The sequence below is a fragment of the Rana temporaria genome, chromosome 5 (assembly GCF_905171775.1).
Source record: "Rana temporaria chromosome 5, aRanTem1.1, whole genome shotgun sequence".
Classification (NCBI taxonomy): domain Eukaryota; kingdom Metazoa; phylum Chordata; class Amphibia; order Anura; family Ranidae; genus Rana; species Rana temporaria.
In genome coordinates, this window is record NC_053493.1 from 186,696,387 (window position 1) to 186,713,087 (window position 16,701).

The 16,701-nt window shown below is 44.2% G+C and overlaps 1 protein-coding gene across 5 annotated transcripts in view; it reads right to left on the reverse strand.

Annotated features, from left to right (window-relative positions):
- The window catches only part of ICE1 (interactor of little elongation complex ELL subunit 1), a 537,335-nt gene that overhangs the window by 460,247 nt on the left and 60,387 nt on the right, over positions 1–16,701 (reverse strand). For all 5 annotated transcript variants that reach the window (XM_040353451.1, XM_040353452.1, XM_040353450.1 and 2 more), the window contains one exon: positions 11,301–11,335. In XM_040353451.1, coding sequence (XP_040209385.1) covers positions 11,301–11,335 — 35 coding nt within the window. The remainder of the gene's footprint in view (positions 1–11,300; positions 11,336–16,701) is intronic.

Consider the following 16,701-nt stretch of genomic DNA (forward strand, 5'->3'; position numbering starts at 1 on the left):
AGTTCACCCAAAAATCAACTTTCTGCAGTTAGATCCAGCATACTGCTGACATCTGCAGTATGCTGGTCTTTATTTTATTTTGGTACTTATCGTTATAGCAGTAATTCTTCTATTGCTCCGAGCGGGGAATCCTTCGGGGAATGGGCGTTCCCGAAGGCAAGCAAGTTGATTGACGGCCTTCGATAGCGCGTCACGGCTTCCGAAAACAGCCGAGGTGACACTTGGCTGTTTACGGCGCCTGCGCCTGCCGTGTAGAGCTGACTGCGCAGGCGCCGTAAATTGCCGAGCGTCACTCGTGTATCTTCGGAAGCCGTGACGCGCTATCGAAGGCTGTCAATCAACTTGCTTGTCTTGAAGGGAACGCCTATACCAGGAAGTTATCCCCGCTCGGAGGCATAGAAGAATTACTGCTAAAACGATAAGTACAAAAAAAAAGACCAGCATACTGCAGATGTCAGCAGTATGCTGGATCTAACTGCAGAAAGTTGATTTTTGGGTGAACTCCCGCTTTAAGATGCATCCGCTTCTTCACCCATCTCTTAGAGCCTTTGGGCGAGCGACGAAAATTCAGTAATTTTCCTTGGTTCCGGGGCCGTTGACCTCATTAAGGGGTAACCCTGAATTTTTGCCAGGTCTATCCTCCTCATCCCTGAAACGAGACTGGCCGCACGACCGGGTCCAAGCACGTAATTTTTTTCTTTCGTGGATCCCCCCGCTCCTACGCAGATCTGGTGTCTGAATCCCCGTCCAACTCTTTCCCCTTCTGGTCCTATAGACAGTTAAGACACTTTCTCTCTTCGCAACCGACTTCGGAAATTTGGACGTGGCAGCTGACACCCTTCGAAAACCTATGTTTGCAGTCTTCTCCACAGAGACACCTGATCTCCAGTATATACCCGATTCTCTCAGATAGTATCCCCAAATCTCCAGATCGTATTGCCTGAGAATCTGAGCTTAAGAGCTCCCTGAATGAGGAGGACTGGGCCCGTATCGATAAATGTATCCATAAGGGATCTCTTAATGTTGCTACCCAGGAAACCTGCTATAAAATTGAAACGCGCTGGTATAGAACCCCGGCTCTCCTGCACAAATTTTCCCCAGCGGTTCTGGAAACGTGCTGGAGAAGTGGGGAGGGGGACCATGCTCCACATATGGTGGGACTGTGATTCCCTCCAGCCATTCTGGAAAGAAGTGCATGAGCTTATTGCACACGTTACTACCTATACCAAGACTACTCCCCAGCACAATATCTCCTACATCACACGCATTTGACCAGATTTGAGTACTTTAAGTCCCTGGCCATGCATATGGTGAATGCGGCGAGGCTCTGCATCCAGGTGCATTGGCGCTCCACACACACTCCGACGATTAAAGAATGGTTTAGCAGGATCTCTAAGATCGAAGAAATGGAAGAGCTAGTTCATATCTCCCAAGAGCGCATCGCGAAATTTACAAACACCTGGGCATGTTGGACCCACTTCAAAACAACTCCGCATTTCCAAGCCCATGGTTTTTAGACTGCCACCATTATGGGCCTATCCCTACGGAGTTAGTGTTGCAGTGCCCTTCGGGTGTGACCTCCCTGGCGGAGGACCGCCGACACTGATGACTCCCCACCGCTGGTCCTTCTCCCCCTCTCTCCCCCTCCCTTTTTTTTCCCTTCCTTTTTCTTTCTCTCTCCCTCCTCTCCTCTTTCTCTCCGCTTTTTCCTCAGAAAATGTTCTGTGTTATGATTTGATTATCGGCCATATCGTCACAGCTTAACAGTCCCAGACGATGGGATTGTACTCTTAGCAGACATGCTAACCCTGACACCCTTTTGCTATATGTATATGCCATGTAAACTTGCATCAATCTATTTCCATGTCTGTATATTGTACTGTTTCATTATCTTTCAATAAAATTGTTTATGGAAAAAAAAAAAAAAATTACCCCGCACCTCAGCAAGTCTTGCACTGCCCCATTAAAGAAGTCCAGGGAGTTGGAAGGAGAAAATTTGAGGGAAAGAATCTGGTGAACAGGAAAGAAACTATCTTGTACCCCAAAGTGACCACCTGACCCATTGGTCGGGGAGCAAGGAGATCCACCGAGCCACAAACCCGCGAAGCCATCCCCCCACCCATGAGTCGGGCGGGGGCAAAACTTCATGCAGTAGCAGGCTTGATTGCCGGCTTGTTTGGCTTGCGCACCCAGGGACGCTTTTGTCCCCCAGCTGGACCTTTGTCAGTCTAGGAGGATCTGTCGGCTAACCCTGACTGACGAAAATACCGCTTCTGTGCGAAATAGTAGGGTCTTACGGCACGGCCCCCTTCCCTTAGTGGACTGAGGGAGAAGCATACTCTTACCTCCAGGGACATCCTTAATGATGTCGTCCAGCGCGGTAACAAAAATCCTCCCACCTTTGAAAGGCAGATCTGCCAGAGCTTTCTTGGAAGCTTGTTCAGCGGACCAGCATTTACGCCAAATCAGGCGGTGCAATACCACTGCAGATACAGAGGCCCTGGAAATTAAATGGGTCACACCCAGGGTTGCGTCACAGACGTACACAAGTCCCTGTACCAACTGGTCAACCAGTCTCACGCATTCAGGAGGAAGCTGGTGCTCCTCCACTGTCTGGTGTAAGATATTTGCCCATTCAGCGAGTGCCTGAGACACCAAAATCGCAGCCAAAATATGCCGCAACGCTGACCCCAGCATGGTGAACATGGAACGGCTCAGCTGTATCCTGCAGCTTCAGAGAGTCCCTCACAGCACTGATAAGTGCACTTACAAGTGCCCCGTCTTGCGCGGACCCAGATGAGGGGTCCTCCTCACCAGGGAGATCCTGGTCCGCATCCTCTAACATTCCAGAACCGGGGTCCCGTTCCTGCAGCCAAGCCCTAATCTGAGTCTGAGCATTCCCCCGACGATGGCAGGGGGAGGGGGCGCTTTTTACCCCCCTTACGCCCACATGACGCTTCCACCCTGGCCACAAATGACTCTAGAACAGCAAACAAAGTATCCATGGGAACAGCAGGTTCAGGGGCACCGGTTGCTGCCACTGGAATGTTTAGGGAAGACAAGCCAGCTACCGACTCCAAATTGTCCACTGACAGCCCTTAGGGACCAAGTCAAGACACCTTAACCAAAAAAAATCCACCCTCCTTGCTGCACTGACCGGGGGGTTACCCAGGGAACTCACCACCCAGCAAGGGACCGTTCAGCACACAGCACATGTTTGAGGAAACCTGTGAGGTGAATTGCGCTGCTCGCGCCATGTAGGAAGTCAGCCAGTGCTAGAGGCCTAAACCTAATCCAAAATGGCCGCCAGACGCCTCAGAGAAAAGGGCGCGGACCACAAGAAAATGGCTGCCCACAATGCAGAGCTGCGTCACAGCGCGGCCAAGGAAAAATGGCCGCCAATCCAAAATAATAATATAAAAGGCACGCAAGAGAAAAAATTGTGTCAGCGCCACCAAAATGGCGCCTGAACGCCGCGATGTGGATGAGAAGGCCGTAGCTGAGACTTTCAAACATACAGACCACTCCCGCAGAAAGCAGGCCTCGACAGCCCCACAGTTCCCAGCCGGGACCTAGAGTCCCCCCACAGGCATACCAGGAGGAAAAAAAAAAAGATGACAGAGGGCAGAGAAAGGGAGGACAGGAGAACCCCTTAATCCTAGGAAAGCCCAGCCGTTCCATCCTGCCGAGGCAGGAGGAACCGTACTTACCCGCCCTTGCGAGGACATGCTGGTGCGTCCCTGACAGGCCTACAACCGAGTAGTACGGAGTAGCTGTAGGCCCAGTCCACTGTGACAGACAACAACAGCCCAGTCATATGTGGACCCCAGAGCATATAGCTTACCGGCCATCCCTGGAGCCATGGGGTCCGTGGTGGCAAACCCAGCGCGTAGCTAAGGGCTGCTCACGCTCGATGGCCGGACTGGGGGGGACTACAAGAATCTATAAATATCAAACCTGTCACCCAGCCGGCAGTTGATAGAAGATTCTTAAAATAAAATAATAATATTAATTAAAAAAAAAAAAAAAAATTATTTAGGACCCTGGGACCAAAAGGGAGCCAGGTCCTACTCCTCTATTAGGCAGGGGAAAAAAAAGAGTTGCTGACTGCACGGCGAGGGGTTATGACCGGAGAGATCGCCCCCTGGGCGGAGCTGTTAAACTCTGTTTTTTTTTTTTTTAAAGTGTATTTTGTGCGTGTACTCGAGAGAGGAGCCGGACTGCAGGAGTTGGGAGTAGGCAGGCCTCCCCCAGAGGCAATCTGCCACCTTTCTCCATGCCCCGGGTGGGGGTCCTCCCACACAGCCCGCCCTACCTGCTCCGCTTTGAAGCCCAACGGGGCAGAGGGACTCCCTATAAGGGAGTGAAAGGATCTAGCCCGCTCAACCAGCCCCGTTAGTCCTTCGCCTCTCTTTTTTTAGAGACCGCTTGGTCAAAGTGCGTGCATGTTAACCCAATTTTGAGTGTGTGTGTGGTGTTTTTTTGTGGGAGAGGGGTGGGCGTACTAAGCACAGGCTTACCTCGCATAGCACACCCACCGGGAGCCGGGCTGAGACCACCAAACTCAATTCACATGTAGCGAGACCGGGATCCGAACCCCTAGCTGCAGAGGTGAATGGCTTGTCAGCGCAGTGCCAATCGCATTGAGCCACCGCAGCTCCCTTGTTAAACTCTGTTAAAATAACATGTATTTAGGATATCCAACATGTTCTGCCTAGTCCTCTCCTATTAGACGGAACATAACCCATATATCAAGACTTGAGAAGGCTATGTCCGTCTATGGACGAAAAGAGAAAACAATTTTTAAATTTGCAGAGAATTCAAATGTCATGCGTATTGGATGCAGTTCAGAAAGCATCCAATTTGCATATATGTGAACGCAGCCTAAGAATCTAACAAAACACCATTCTAAACCATAGTTACATAGTTGGTGAGGTTGAATAAAAAGACACAAGTCCCTCAAGTCCAACCTGTTGGTGTGCTTTTATATTAATATTACATTGTATATACACACCTGTATGTTGTGGTTGTTTAGGTGCCTAATAGTTTTTTGTAATTATTGATGCTCTCTGCTGAAGCCACTGTTAATGGAAGAGAATTCAACATCCTCACCGCTCTAACAGTAAAGAACCCTCTACACAGTTTAAAGTTAAACCTAATTTTAGTAAATTTCCATGTGTCTTTTTAGATTCCCTTGCGCGGAAGTGTTTTATGCCTATTGTGGGTTCACCAGTACGGTATTTGTACATTGAAATCATATCCCCTCTCAATCGCCTATTCTCCAGAGAGAATAAGTTCAGTGCTTGCAGTCTTTCCCCGTAGCCAAGATCCCCCAGTCCCTTTATTAGCTTTGTTGCCTTTCTCTGGACCCTCTCCAGCACATCCCTTCTGAGGACTGGTGCCCAGAACTGGATGGCATACTCCAGGTGTGGCCAGACCAGAGTCTTGTAGAGTGGGAGAATCATAATTTTATCTCTGGAGTGAACCCCTTTTTTAATGCATGCCAATATTCTGTTGGCTTTGCTTGCAGCAGCCTGGCATTGCATGCCATTGCTGAGCCTGTCATCTACTAGGACCCCGAGGTACTTTTCCATCCTAGATTCCCCCAGAGGTTCGCCCCCTACGAATAGATTGCATTCATATTTTTGGCACCCAAATGCATTATTTTACATTTTAAAACATTAAACCTCATTTATACAAAAAAAAATAATCGCGCAACTCCAAACATTTAAATGTTTGGAGTGAAATAGTTATATCAAAACCATAAAGTGATGAAAAAATTGAGGTGTTGATACACCATGTACCAGGTGAACAAAAAATATATAAATAAACCCAAAACAAAGAAAGAAAGAGGTAATTGAGTGATCAAAGTCCTCAAAAAAATATATCAAAGAATATCCTGACCACCAGATACTTCCAAGCAATAGTTCATTAATCGCTGCAGACTTTAACCCAACATCTTGAAGAAACTTGAATCTTTATATTCAGCTGAAGAAATCTAAATACTGACTCTTACCCAATCGTTGGAGCCCGGTTTTAAGGAGTGCTTCTATCTTGCAAGAAGGAAGAGAAAAGACTTCAGCTGTCTTTCCAGGCCGTATGACACAAGAATGGTAGTCAGATTTCAGTTTTCAGCTTGGAAGATGCGGGATAATAAATTCTGAACACGTAGACTCAGTGGAAATGGAGGGAGAAAAAAAATAGATCCTTATAGTGTAGTATATATAAAGAATTTATTTAAAAAAAAAACACTTTAAAAACTTGACAGCAGGCACCAATCCACTTTTAAAATTCTCACAGCAAATCACTTCATCATAAAAAAATATGTAAAAATTCAGGATAGAAAAGAAAAAAACACAGCATCAAAAAAATATATTGTAAATAAAATATACAGCCAAGGAGTGAACCAAAGAGCTTGAGTATATGAGTGTGATAAACACCCGACATGTTTCCCCATAACTGGCTTCAATTGGGAAAGGAGACCGACTTCCCACGTCACCACATCACACTTAAATACTTACACACAGCAAAGACAGAATAGTTTCAATAGATACATTTAAAATAAAATACATATATATGAGAAACCATAAAAATATTTTATTAATAATCTAGCTAGTCTCTGCTTAGATAAGGACAGCAAAAATTAATTGTCGGCCGGTATTAATATTACAATTTAGCAAAAATAAATATTAAAAAATATTTAAAAATAGAAAAATTAAAAGTTAACATTTTAAAAATTCAGAAGGCGAAGGTCGGACACATCAACTGTTAGCTATATAACAGTTGACGTCCCACTCCACGTTGAAACCGAAGGGTCGATAACACTGGAGGTCATATATCCATCAAGTTTCACGTCGAGATACATGTCTCACCAAGTCATCTCCCCTCCAGTGTGGAGTATATTTCTCAATGGCCAGTACTTTCAGTAAAGAGGGATCCTTGTTATGGTGAAAAAGAAAAGGTTTTGAAACGCTATGTTCAGTAAAACCTTTGGAGATATTTCCTATGTGTTCCCAAATTCGAATATTCAGTGCTCTTTTGGTTCTACCAATATATTGTAGCCCACAAGGGCAAATAAGAAGATAAATTACTCCTTTAGTTTCACAAGTAATAAACTCCTTGATTTTGTAGGTCCTAGATGTCACATATGAACTAAAGGTAGAAGATCTCATAGTTTCAGAATTCTTACACACTTTACATCGCCTACATGGAAAGAAGCCTTTCAAGTAATTCCTAAAGGACAGTTCCAGAGGATAAGAAGAAACTGTTCCAGAATAGAAGACTTTAAAGAACAAGCTGATATCCTTAAAAATCGCTTCCTAGACAAAGGATATAAAGCTGCCACACTGGACAGTGATCTCACCAAAATTACTAACATGGAAAGGGAAACACTTTTAAAACCCAAAGCCAGGAATACAAATAATAATGGTTTTGAGTGGGCATTTGTTACGACTTTTTCATCACAACATTGGTGGGTTAACAAAACTATGAAAAAGCACTGGAAAATTCTCAAAGGAGATGATATACTGGGGGTACATTTACCCACCAGACCCAATGTCATCTACAGGAGAACTGCCACTTTGAAGGATAGATTGGCACCCAGTGCTGTTGACATATACCCCCCAAAATGTGTATGTTTGGTAACTTGAAAGGCTTCTTTCCATGTAGGCGATGTAAAGTGTGTAAGAATTCTAAAACTATGAGATCTTTTACCTTTAGTTCATATGTGACATCTAGGACCTACAAAATCAAGGAGTTTATTACTTGTGAAACTAAAGGAGTAATTTATCTTCTTATTTGCCCTTGTGGGCTACAATATATTGGTAGAACCAAAAGAGCACTGAATATTAGAATTCGGAAACACATAGGAAATATCTCCAAAGGTTTTACTGAACATAGCGTTTCAAAACCTTTTCTTTTTCACCATAACAAGGATCCCTCTTTACTGAAAGTACTGGCCATTGAGAAATATACTCCACACTGGAGGGGAGATGACTTGGTGAGACATATATCTCGACATGAAACTCGATGGATATATGACCTCCAGTGTTATCGACCCTTTGGAGTGGGACGTCAACTGTTATATAGATAACAGTTGATGTGTCCGACCTTCGCCTTCTGAATTTTTAAAATGTTAACTTTTACTTTATAAATAAATAATTTTTCTATTTTTAAATATTTTAATAATATATATTTTTGCTAAATTGTAATATTAATACCGGCCGACAATTAATTTTTGCTATCCTTATCTAAGCAGAGACTAGCTAGATTATTAATGAAATATTTTTATGGTTTCTCATATATATGCATTTTATTTAAAATGTATCTATTGAAACTATTCTGTCTTTGCTGTATATATATATATATATATATATATATATATATATATATATATGTCTGTATTGGTAAAGAACATGGTATTTTTTACAATTTTTTCTGTAATCTGAAGTTGTCTTACTTCGGTGACCCTGGGGGTGGGACTAAAAAAATCTCACTTCCGGTGTCACGCCCGTCCAGGAAGTATTCAAGTGTGATGTGGTGGCGTGGCAAGTCAGTCTCCTTCCCAGTTGAAGCCAGTTATGGGGAAACATGTCGGGTGGAGCTATTCTTAAAACGCCATCACACTCATACTCCAGCTCTTTGGTTCGCTCCTTGACTGTATATTTTATTTACAATATATATTTTTTTTTTGATGCTGTGTTTTTTTTCTATTCTATCATGAGTTTATGATGAAGTGACTTGCTGTGAGAATTTTAAAAGTGGATTGGTGCCTGCTGTGAAGTTTTTAAAGTGTTTTTTTTTTATAAATTCTTTGGATATACTACACTATGAGGATCTCTTTTTTCTCCCTCCATTTCCACTGAGTCTACGTGTTCAGAATTTATTATCCCGCATCTTCCAAGCTGAAATCTGACTACCATTCTTCTTGTGTCATACGGCCTGGAAAGACAGCTGAAGTCTTTTCTCTTCCTTCTTGCAAAATAGAAGCACTCCTCCCCAAGATAAGTGATTATACATCGGGGCCCGGCAGGCTGATGCACAAGCTCATCTGACCTCCTTAAAACCGGGGTCCAACGAGTGGGCCAGATTCAGAAAGATCAGCGGATCTTTCTGCTGGCGTAACGCATCTCATTTACGTTACGCTGCCGCAAGTTTTTCAGGCAAGTGCTTTATTCACGGCGGCGTAGCATAAATCACCCAGCGGAATTCAAATTCGGCGGTTAGGGGGTGTGTATCATTTAAATGAAGCGCGTCCCCACGCCGAACAAACTGCGCATGCGCCGGCCGCGACTGAATCCCAATGCGCATGCTCCAAATGACGTCGGCAAATTGTCATGCTTTCGACGTGAACATAAATTACGTCCAGCCGTATTCGCAAAAGACTTACGCAAACAACGTAAAAATTTAAAAACTCGGCGCGGGAACGACAGCCATACTTAACATAGGATACGCCGCACATACCCCTCATATAGCAGGGGTAACTTTACGCCGGAAAAAGCCGAAACGCAAACGACGTAAAAAAAAAGCGCCGGGCGGTCGTTCGTTTCTGAATCGACGTAAATACTAATTTGCATATTCCTCACGTAAACAAACGGAAGCGCCACCTAGCGGCCAGCGTGAAATTGCAGCCTAAGATACGACGGTGTAAGAGACACTTACACCTGTCGGATCTTAGGGATATCTATGCGTAACTTGATTCTATGAATCGGGCGCATAGATACGACGGCCGGACTCACAATCACGATGGCGTATCAGGAGATATGCCGTCGTATCTCTTTTCTGAATCCGGCCCAGTATTTATATTTCTTCAGCTGAATATAAAGATTCAAGTTTCTTCAAGATGTTGGGTTAAAGTCTGCAGCGATTAATGAACTATTGCTTGGAAGTATCTGGTGGTCAGGATTTTCTTTGATATATTTTTTTGAGGACTTTGATCACTCAATTACCTCTTTCTTTATTTGTTTTGGGTTTATTTATATATTTTTTGTTCACCTGGTACAGGGTGTATCAACACATCAATTTTTTCATCACTTTATGGTTTTGATATAACATTATTTCACTCCCTTGTGATTGCACATTTAAATGTTTGGAGTTACGCACTTATTTCTTTTTTGTATGTATGTCTTTGAAGTTTAAGTATTTGAGCTTTGAATAGGTAGCAGCACTCCCCTATTTAAATTAATTTTTCACTCATTTTTTTCATTCCTTCCTTTATTTAGAGGTCATATATCAATTTTTCCTCACTTGTAAGTGGGTTTAGTGCAGAGTTTTCCCCCCTTTTTTTATTTTATTAAACCTCATTTGCCATGTAGTTGCCCACCCCATTAATTTGTTTAGATCTTCTTACAAGGTTTCCACATCCTGCGTATACATTTTTGCCCTGCCTAGCTTTGTATCGTCAGCAAATGCTGAGATTTATCAGTTTTTACCCATCATCCAGATCATTTAGGAGTGTGGAAAGTGGGGGACCCCACTTTCCACACCAGACCATTCCGAGTACTTCCGATTTATCACCACCCTCTGGACTCACCCCCTGTAGCAAATTCATGTACTCACCCTTACCCACAGCCCAAATGTCTGATCTTGTAAATCTTTTGGTAACAATTTAATGTGCAGATCACATATACTGTAGATTCCAGCCCACAGAAAAAAAAACTATCTTTTATTTTTCCATGTGTAAAATATAAAATTAGAGTCTGAAAAGTAACTGATATGTTGATCAACTATCCCTAGGACAGTTGAATACTACAGAAAGGAGGAGAGGAAAGAGATACATTGGAGGGCCCCCACTTCTCCATCCATTTCGCCCTCACTGCATAAATGATCGCTCCCCAGTTGAGCAAACCAATATCTATCTCCAAAGCAATTATACACAAAGTGGACTACAACCATAATTCCAAAACGTTGGAGCCACTTTCATTAAGGAACAAGGTAAATACGATGGCCCCAAATATTACGTGAAGTGTGCACTAGTGCTTTTTTTCCCCCTCTGGTGTTTTACTTTCATCATGTTTCACACCTTTTTTAATGACGTTAAGAATGTACTATACGTGTGAACAGGGTAAATTTTCAATGTTAAAAGCACCAAGGCCATCTATATAGCACTGTTCACAAACGGCACAATTACAGGAATAATTGCATGCATGGAGCCAGGAGTGAAAGCAAATTTGGGTGAGAGGTTCTCATTATATAGTTCAATACTAGAATAGAGTTTTAATTGTGGCAAAAATAGTTGAAATAATAAAAAAAAAACTGACATGTTTTAAATGAATGCAAACCCTTTTTAAAGTAAAGGATATCATCACATTTATGTTGATACTCAGCGAGCAGGTGGCTGAAAAACAGGTAAGAAGTAAAAAACTATTATTAGTATAGAATTAAAAGGTGGAGCGAAACAATATGAAGATTTAATTACATGAATATGTTCAGCAATAACATTTACTAGATATTTCAACAATTTTGATGTTACAGCCTCATGGGCTATAAAATATACTATACAGGACACACCAAAAAATAAAGGTAAATTAAAAAAAAAATACATTTGGGCCACATTTACTGATTGCAAGACATTACAGAATGCAGGTATACAATACTAAAATGACATGCATGACAGGCTTGCAGAAAAGCAACAAATCCCAGAGAAAGTTGTTTTGCAAAAGCACACTCAGTGTGGTTAAATGTAAAACTGATTCCTTTTATGCCAAGCATTCTCCAGGTAAAAATAGGATTTTGTTGTACCTACTGTAAATCCTTTTCTCTGCATTCATTGGAGGACACTGCTTTAAATTATCACCTACTGGGTATAATTCCCCCTGCTGGAGTAGAATACAAAGTACAACTAAAATAAAAGTCAACCCAGGGGGTGGCTCCTGCTGGTGGCCAAAACCCCTTATACTGTGGAACTCAGTTTGCAATGCAAACAAAAAGGGTATTTATACACAAGGGCAGCAGCAAAGCTAGAGGATGTCGTTCCCTCCACTAAACACAGAGAATGTGATTTTACAGAGTACAGAGCAAAAAAAAAAAAAAAGAAGGAGCTATTGGAGGGCAAAGCTTTTGCTTTAGATCAACATCTGTGATATCCTAAAGCAGTGCCACAATGGAGCAGTTAAAAGAGAACATAGAAATAAGTGAGAGATGATACCGCTCTAAAAAAAATGCTGATCCCTTGGCTTTTCTTCCGTCCCACTAAACCAAAAAGGTGCCGGCTATACACAGGTGCATTGGATAGAAGAAGCTCCTGGACTGCCGCACTCCTTAAAACAATGTCTTTATTGTACAAATGGTGGCTGACATGTTTCACATCACATGATGTAAAACATGACAGCCATACCTCTCAACATTTAAAAAGTCCACTGCGGGACTGAGCGGGGGGGGGGGGTGAATCCAAGTTGTTGAGCGGGGGGGGGGGTTGGGGTTCTTGAGGGGGGGGGGGGGACGAAGTGGATGCCTCTCACCTTTGCACAGAATGTCTCCTCCCTCAGCAGTCATCGACGCGCCGCTACGGTTCCTCCTACAGCAGTACTGCCCATTCAGCTACGCCCGCCTCCTCCTATAGTACGGCTGCCATTCAGCTCCGCCCGCCTCCTCCTATAGTACAGCTGCCATTCAGCTTCGCCCGCCTCCTCCAGCAGTACTGCCCATTCAGCTCCGCCCACCTCCTCCTACAGTACTGAGGGGGGGGGGGGGCTTGGATCCTCTCAGTGCGGGAAATTTAACCCTTTAGCGGGACTGCGGAAAAATCCTGCAAAATCTGCGCTTGTTGGGAGGTATGCGACAGCCACCTTTTTCCTGTTGTTCACTTCATATTGACTGCATTGCTTTGGTTGTTTTTTGGATTTCATTTGTACAATAAAGACATTGGCCCAGCTTCAAGTAGCAATTGCGCCTGTGTAACCATAGGTTACACAGCGCAATTGCTTACTTGCTCCGGCGTTACGAATGCTCCCGATTCAGGAACATCGTAACGCCGACTGCAGCCTAAAATCTGCGTGGCATTAGGCTCTTATGCCACGCATATTTTAGGCTGCATTCTTGCGATGACCGCTAGGGGGCGCTCCCATTGTGCTCAGTGTATAGTATGCAAATTGCATACTAACACCGATTCACAATGTTGCGCGAGCCCTGCGTACGCAAGTTACGTTGTTTCCGTACGGCGTGTTTAGCGTAAGGCTGCCCCTTCTAATAGTAGGGGCAGCCAATGCTAAAGGATACCCGTCGTTTCCGTGTCGCGATATTTGAAATCTACGTCATTTGCGAAAGTGATTTGAGAATGGCGCTGGACGCCATTCACGTTCACTTTGAAGCAAATGACGTCCTTGCGACGTCATTTGCCGCAATGCACGTCGGGAAAGTTTCCCGACGGAGCATGCGCTCTACGCTCGGCGCGGGAGCGCGCCTAATTTAAATGATTCCCGCCCCCTATGGATCATTTAAATTGCGTGCTCTAGCGCCGGGCAATTTTGCCGGCGTGCCCTCGCAATTTACGGAGCTACTGCTCCGTGAACCGAGGGCAGCGGAGCAAATTTGCGGGGGCGCAGGGCAAAATCGTTGCCCTGCGCCTCCGCAAATAAAGCGCAAATGTCTTTGAATCCGGGCCATTGTTTTAAGGTGTGCGGCAGTCCAGGATCTTCTTCTATCCAAAAAACATAGAAATAGACGGTCTAAAAATAAAAATAAATAAAAAATCAAGGTCTTGTAAAACTCGGTTACCATATGAATTGATGACCAGCTGACTGCCTTACAAACAAGAGAAATCAATGCCCAATAGGGAAAGCTGAGGATGCATTTGCTGTCCTCATAGCTCTTATCTTAATGCAGAGAATGCATTAGGCCCCATGCACACGAGACGCTGTTAAACACGTGTTCAGAGGCAGTTGGATACTTTTTTCAACTGCCCCTGAACACATTCAATGTTATCCTATGTGTCCATGCACACAGTCTCGTTTATTGCCGTTTTTAGGCAGTTGCGTTTAACCTCGTTTTTCCAGAAGCAAAAAAATGGGTTCAGACGCAAAAGGTTTTCCACGTTTCAGATGCAAAACGTGGCTAAACGCTGTAAGAAAAAAAAAAAATATATATATATATATATAAAACGAATTGCTTGCATTGCATTGTGGACACTCCACAACTTGTGGCAGGTGACGTGGCAAGTGGACAATCCACAACTTGTGGCAGATGATGTGGTCAGGTGACATAGCAAGTGGACAATCCACAATTGTGGCAGGTGACATGGCAGGTGATGTGGCCAGGTGACGTGGCAAGTGGACAATCCACAACTTGTGGCAGGTGATGTGGCAAGTGGAAATTCACAACTTGTGGCAGGTGAAGTGGCAAGGTGACGTGGCGAATGGACAATCCACAACTTGTGGCCAAGTGACATGGCCAGGTGACATGGCCAGTGGACAATCTACAACTTGTGGCAGGTGACATGGCCAGGTGATGCGGCAAGTAGACAATCCACAACTTGTGGCAGGTGACGTGGCAGGGGACGTGGCCAGATGACATGGTCAGGTCACATGGCAAATGGACAATTCACAACTTGTGGCAGGTGACATGGCAGGTGATGTGGCCAGTGGACAATCCACAACTTGTGGCAGGTGACGTGGCAGGTGACATGGCCAGGTGACGTGGCAAGTGGACAATCCACAACTTGTGGCACGTGACATGGCAAGTGGACAATCCACAACTTGTGGCAGGTGATGTGGCCAGGTGATTTGGCAAGTGGACAATCCACAACTTGTGGCAGGTGACATGGCAAGTGGACCTGCCACAACTTGTTTCTTAACTAAACGCTTTTAAAATGCAAATGTGGCAAAACGGGCGTTTCTAACCGCTGGTTTTAGCTTTTAAAAATGTGTGTTCCACAGAGTTTGCACCAGCGTCCCGTGTGCATGGGGCCTTAAAGTAAAGTGCAACTTGAAAGAATTCACAGAGCTTCACTCTTTCCACATTTTTGTTACGTTATAGCCTTTTTCCAAAGTGAAGTAAATTCATTATTTCCTCAAAATTCTACAAACAATACCCCATAATGACAACGTGAAAGAAGTTTGTTTGAAATCTTTGCAAATATATATTATATAAATAAAAAAAAATAAACATACATTAGGTATTCATAGCCTTTGCTCAAAACTGTTGAAGCACCTTTGGCACCGATTACAACCTCAAGTCTTTTTAACTGCTTGCCGACCAGTCGCCGCAGTTATACGGCGGCAGGTCGGCTCGGCTGCGTGAGATCACGTAGATATACGTCATCTCGCAGTTCAGCCAATAGGGGCCCCTGATGCCAACGCGCGATCGCTCGTTACAGAGCGAGAACCGGGAGCTGTGTGTGTAAACACACAGCTCCCGGCAGGTCCTGTCAGGGGGAGAAATGACTTATCGTCTGTTCATACAATGTATGACAGATCGCTGTTCATTTACCCATGTCAGTCCCACCCCCCCCCCCCCCCCCTTCAATTAGAACACACCCAGGGAACATAATTGACCCCTTCCTCGCCCCCTAGTGTTAACCCCTTCCCTGCCAGTGGCATTGTTACCCCTTCCCTGCCATGTCCGAAGTGTCCGCCAAATCGCTGCTCGCCGCCATTACTAGTAAAAAATATTTTTTTATAGAAATGCCATAAAACTATCCCCTATTTTGTAAACGATATAAACCTTTGCGCAAACCAATCAAACGCTTATTGCGATTTTTTTTTATTACGAAAAATATGTAGAAGAATACGTATCGGCCTTAAACTGAGGTAAAAAATATAGCGCAAAAACTAAAAACCGCAGAGGTGATCAAATGCCACCAAAATAAATCTCTATTTGTGGGAAAAAAAGGACGCCAAATTTTGTTTGGGAGCCACGTTGCACAACCGCGCAATTGTCCGTTAAAGCGCCGCAGTGCCGAATCGCAAAAAGTGGCCCGGTCATTGACCAGCAATATGGTCCGGGGCTGAAGTGGTTAAAGTATGGTGTTACGAGCTTGGCACACCTATTTTTGGGCAGTTTCTCCTATTCTTTGCAGTACCTCTCAAGCTTTATCAGGTTGGATGGGGAGCGTTGGTGCACAGCCATTTTCAGATCTCTACAGAGATGTTCAATCAGGTTAAAGTCTAGGTTCTGGCTGGGTCACTCAAGGACATTCACAGAGTTGTCCCGTAACCACTCCTTTGTTATCTTGGCTGTGTGCTTAGGGTTGTTGTCCTGTTGGAAGATAAACCCAGTCTAGAGAGATATGGAGTAGGTTTTCATCAAGGATGTCTTTGTAGATTGCTGCATTCATCTTTCACTCGATCATGACTAGTCTCCCAGTTCCTGCTGCTGAAAAACATCCCTACAGTATAAGGCCACCATCGCCATGCTTCACTGTAGTGATGGTATTGGTGCCTGGTTTCCAAAATTTCTCCTGACATGGCACTTGCCATTCAGGCCAAAGAGCTCAATTTTTGTTTCATCAGACCAGAGAATTTTGTTTCTCACAGCCCGATTCCCCTCTAGGTGCCTTTTGGCAAACTCCAGGTGGCGGTCATATGCCTTTTACTGAGGAGTGTTTTTTGTCTGACCACTCTAGTTCTGCAGAAATGTTTTTTCTTCTGGAAGTTTCTCCTATCGCCACAGAGAAATGCTGGAGCTCTGTCAGAGTTACCATTAGGTTCTTGGTCACCTCCCTGGCTTAGGCCCTTCTCCCCCCAATTGCTCAGTTTGGTCGGGGGG